General features: G+C 42.9%; 1 protein-coding gene across 1 annotated transcript in view; it reads left to right on the forward strand.

Annotated features, from left to right (window-relative positions):
- The first annotated feature begins 1,541 nt into the window (after positions 1-1,541).
- Positions 1,542-4,809, forward strand: part of DGCR2 (DiGeorge syndrome critical region gene 2) — a 25,233-nt gene continuing 21,965 nt past the window's right edge. Inside the window, exons 1-2 of the mRNA XM_010161596.1 lie at positions 1,542-1,572; positions 3,943-4,065. Of these exons, the coding sequence (XP_010159898.1) occupies positions 1,542-1,572; positions 3,943-4,065 (154 nt within the window). The remainder of the gene's footprint in view (positions 1,573-3,942; positions 4,066-4,809) is intronic.

Below are 4,809 nucleotides of genomic sequence, written 5' to 3' on the forward strand. Positions count from 1 at the left end.
GACGGTGTTCGCTCAGGTAGGAATGTGCTGGTGAACGCAGGTTGCTTGGGTTTTGGGCAGGAAACACGGCGCTGTGAAAGTGCGGCCAGCACCGCCGACCTCTGCTCACAGGCTCACCTTGTCTGTAGCCTTTGGCAAGCCGTGCAGTTTTCCTGTCTGCAGCAGGATGCGGTGGTTGGCAGGATGGCTGGAGGTTAGCGCTCTAGGAGCGCTTTGGAATGCGATGGTAAAGTGAAGAGACTGTGTAATGACACTGTGCTGCTTGAAGTGTTTTCATGTTCTTGACTGCTTGAACTTTGTCATGTTTTGTAAGTTTATATTATGTATAGTGCAAAAACGACAATTGCTGCTATTCCCAATGTTTTACGTGCCTCCCTTCTTCCCAGCAGATGCTAGATGAATTTAATTGCTCTAAAATGGGATTTCAGTCTACTAAATCTTGTGCTGTGGCGTAGCAAAGACTGCATCTGATCCTTAAAAAGAAAAAAGAAGCCTTTTATGTTAGAATTTCACATGTGAATCATAACGCGCTGATTTAACTCATCACACGAACGCTGGGGGTGGTTGCATTTCCATTCTTTCGCTTCTCGGCGGTTGATGCCGTTAGCCGATGTCGTATCCGTGCCTCTGCTGCAACAGCTGCTCGCTTGGAGCTGGACCTGTGCCTTTACATATTTTTCTAACAATATTGAAAATATAAAATGTTTCTGCTTGAACAGCTGGTGGGAAATAAGTGGTTTAGTGCTGCTAGGAGGCAATGGTTTAAGATGCTTTCTTCCTCATCCTTCCTTGCTCTGAGTGACCATCAACACCTGTGAACAGTCTGACTTCAGGGACAGGAGTGGGACTGGTATTATGGGAACTCTGCTATTCTTTTGAAGAACTGGAAATCTTATCTGGGTGAAGAAACAGTTTTTATTTACCACACTCCTGGAAAGTGTGTCGAGTGATTACTTGCATTTCAGGGAAGCTGGATGGTCACATTATGTTGTACTGCTGTTTGCTTCGGCTCATGTGCCTTAGGAATCCCATTCTGCTGCTGGCAGAGTGACTTGCCTTTTCTGCGGTAAAGAGGCAGGCTTGAAATGTTTTCATTTTTCTGCCGTTTTGACATAAAAATAGGTTACTGAAATGAAATGCTTAACAAGACTGTGGAGACTAGCACCTATCCTGAGGATCCTCGCCTCTCCCAAATTTTTCCATTCCTTGGCAGAGCATCCCACAGGTTCATTGTAGGCTTCCATCTATTTTTATGTATGTATTGTTCCTCTGAAGGCTCCTGCCCTGGCTAGCTGATGTGCTCTGCTGTGGGAGTCTCGAGCCCGGCACGCGGGGCTCTGTGGGGTGCGCGGGGCCGAGGGGATGGTGTCAGCAGGCACCGTCCCCTTGGCTCAGCTGGGTGCTGCTGCCTGCCCGCTGCCGTGTCATCCAGGTAACAGCCCATCGGTACGCATGGTGGAGCCTGGGTGGAAATCTGCCCCCCATTAATGGCAAGGGGTTTCCGAAAGAGCTGATCTTAAGCATCAGTCTTCAATGAGGCCATGGGGTATGCCAATCCCACCCTGAGCCCAGGTGAGAGAGGCAGTTAGATTTCTCAGAAGATTGCATCTCGTTTTCTCTTTGTGCTGAACCACAGTCGGCAGCATGTAGAATAAATGAAACTCCTCCAGAAACTGCCTGATGACTTAGGTGGTTCAGTAACACGTGGGGATTCAGGTTCTGGGTCAAGAAGGCTCAGGAGGTGTTATTTGTGATGTTTGCAGAATATGGAGATTTTGATTTCACAGTGTTTCTTCTAGCGTCACCTTTTTCTCCTCCGCAATAGAATTGCGTAGCAGTTCGTGTTCCTTGGTCTGAAATAATTAGTGCTTCTGCGATGCATGGTTTCCATTGGGAACGAGTGCTCAGTTGGTTTGAGTGGTGTTTTAATAGAAATGTTTTGTATGCTTCCATGTATCCACATTCTTCAGAGAGGAGTGTCTGTAACACAGGAAGCAATGACGTTACGGCACGTAACTGGCATTCTTTTAATACCCATAATATTGGGATGGAGTCATTCTTTATTTGAACTAGCCATGTGTAATTGTACATAAAGTAGTAATAGCATGTATGGAACTAGAAAGAACAGAAGTTTGGGTGGTGGTATTTTTCTCCCTAATTTAAGGATAATTTTTTTTTGCATTTTCTCTCTTGCTACACTGAGCAAATGAATTTTAACCATTTATTCACCTAATTAGAAACTCTTTCCTCTTTGGGCTAAGTAAATTACTTCAGTTTTTGTTCAGGGGAGGGGGGGAAATCATTATGACCTAAGCTGGTAGATGCCTCTCTGACATTTACTTACTTATTTTTACATTTCCCTTGTGCTCTTTCACTGTTACCTGTTTGGACTGAGTAAAACTCTAAAAATGGGTGAAAACGCTCTTGTCTGGCTATAAGAGCTGTTGTTGGCGGCAGTAGTCTAGCAGGTCTCTGGGAGTTCTTAGCCACTTTGTGACCTGAATGTTTGCTCTGAGTAGGTGATTGCTAAGAGGATGTGCCTGTTTTTATTCTTCCAGAAGAGCAGGTCTGTGCTTTGAAGAGAAACCAGTACTAGAACTGGATTTTAGTCTGATATCAAATTAGAAGTCTGTTTCCAATATTCTACATCAATTAGTGGTGTAGGTGTATGGGTACAGCTTTTATTGAGAGTGCATGATGACCGGTTTTCTTATGCCCAGGTCATGTTGACTGAACACTTTCAATGTGACCACTGTCTTGATGTAGTTTAGACGTGTGTTTCAAGAAGGTAGCAATTACAGCTTCTTTTCTTAGGTTGTAAACTGTGGATGAGAGAATACATACCTGGATTTTAAATTTTCTTTTAGAGGTTTCTCCCTGCACAAGTTACCTACTTGATTCTTTCAGAATCAGGGATGTGTGGGGTTGTTTAGGTTTTTTTAAGAAAAAAGGAAGGTGCTTGTTCCTTAGATTGTAGATCCAGGATTCCAATCTGGAATGAAGAAACTTTCCAAAAACTGAGAGGAAATTCTTCAAAAACGTCAGCTGGAAAATTGACAAGCAGCATCCAGAAGGAAGGGTGGTGGTCTGGTGTGAAAGTGAGCCTCTGGATGCTAACGGAGACCTGCAATCTGTAAACCAGCTTAGAATTGTTCACTTGTGTAGACAGATGTTTTCCCCTGCAAGGTGTTTTGAGGGACACAAAATGGAGCTGAATTATTAGGTTCTGGCATTTGATAGATGGAATTGATATAAAAAAGCTTTGAAAAAAATCGTACTTTTTATAATGCTAATTAGGTCTGACAGTAATGATGGCAAGTAGGCAGTACTCTTGCAGGAGCAGGAGCTACATGTTTGCAGATATTGACAGTTTTTTGTAAAGAATGTGTTCATATGGAGAAATTCTACAAAAGGGCTTAAGCTAGAAGGGGAAAACAGATTCATGGATATAGAAATTATTTTACAAGTTGTTCTGTGAAATGGCTTTAAATCAGGCTGGACATCTGCACAAGTCTAGAAGGTCCTGGCATACACGGTGATTGGAATGGAAATAGGATTCTGATTTATTGCATAATCTCAGCAATAGCATAGTTTTGTTGAACTTTGGTTGTGAGAAAAGTGACCAGGTAGTCCCACGCGAAGTAAATGGGTAGTGCTGAGGTGATAGCTGGTATCTTCATCAGGAAGTTTTCACTACTGATGCCTGGTAGAATTATTTCCCAAGCATGGGAAACTGGCCTTCCAGTCTGTTAAAGCCACAGCCACACAGTTCAAAACATGGAATTGATCTGAAACTGAGCAGTTTATAACCAGCTGAGTTATCTAGAGCTTTTGTCCATTATGCTTCAGCAGTATGTTACCTTACGAACAATTAGTATATGTACAGACTTGCAAGAATAAACAACACTTCAAACAAAGCACAACGTTCTTCTTCTTTCCTAGAGCTCCGCTGCACCCCTGGGCAGTTTGCCTGTCGGAGTGGTACCATCCAGTGCATCCCTTCAAATTGGCAGTGTGATGGATGGCCCACCTGCGAGGACGAGAGTGATGAAGTTGACTGCCCAGGTAAGTAAAGCTGAGACGACCACTCATCCTAGTGTCAGCTTGTTTTGCAGCAGTACTTTGACTCTTTTTTTTTTAAGATCACTTGCTTATATTTGTTTGAAAGTGGAGATTATTTAGTAGAACTGTACTCCTTAGTAACAAGTTTTGAGTTGTCTTCCCTTCATTTTGTGCAGCTAACACTATAAGCAGTTTTTCACTTGTCTGAATTACCTTTCCATTCTTACAGTCCTAGTAGGTATCCTGGAGGTGAGAAGAGTTTGTAGTCTAAAAAGAGACTTTCACAGCAAGGAAAAATCATCTTGCAATTAAACCAAAATGACGTGTAGGCCTGCGGCTAAATTAGAATTACTGTTTTGGTTGTATATCACTCACTGTGCTGGGTGACACTGTTGGACTTGGGTAGAGTGCTTGTTTTACTGCTCCCCGTTTGGACTGTGCTTCATGTGCTTACGTGGAGAACTTTGTTCTGCCAAACAAGCAGGTGTGTTTACTCTTCATAAACTCTTGTGATCCTGTGTGTTTCAGGAGCCTGCACCTGTCACCAGCAGCGGTTCTCTGCTAAAGCTACTGGATACCGAGCTGTCCTTAAAAAGAACCCCAAGCAATAAATTTGTTTGTGAATATATAATCACAATTTTGAAGGTTTTCATTTGTTCTTGACAAACTGGCCAGTGCAATTCTTTTTCTCTGTGTCTGAAAAGTGATGGGTCCTGTAATTTTTTGCTAGTAACAACGCAGCAGGAA

This window comes from Eurypyga helias, unplaced genomic scaffold (assembly GCF_000690775.1).
Source record: "Eurypyga helias isolate BGI_N326 unplaced genomic scaffold, ASM69077v1 scaffold20211, whole genome shotgun sequence".
Taxonomy (NCBI): domain Eukaryota; kingdom Metazoa; phylum Chordata; class Aves; order Eurypygiformes; family Eurypygidae; genus Eurypyga; species Eurypyga helias.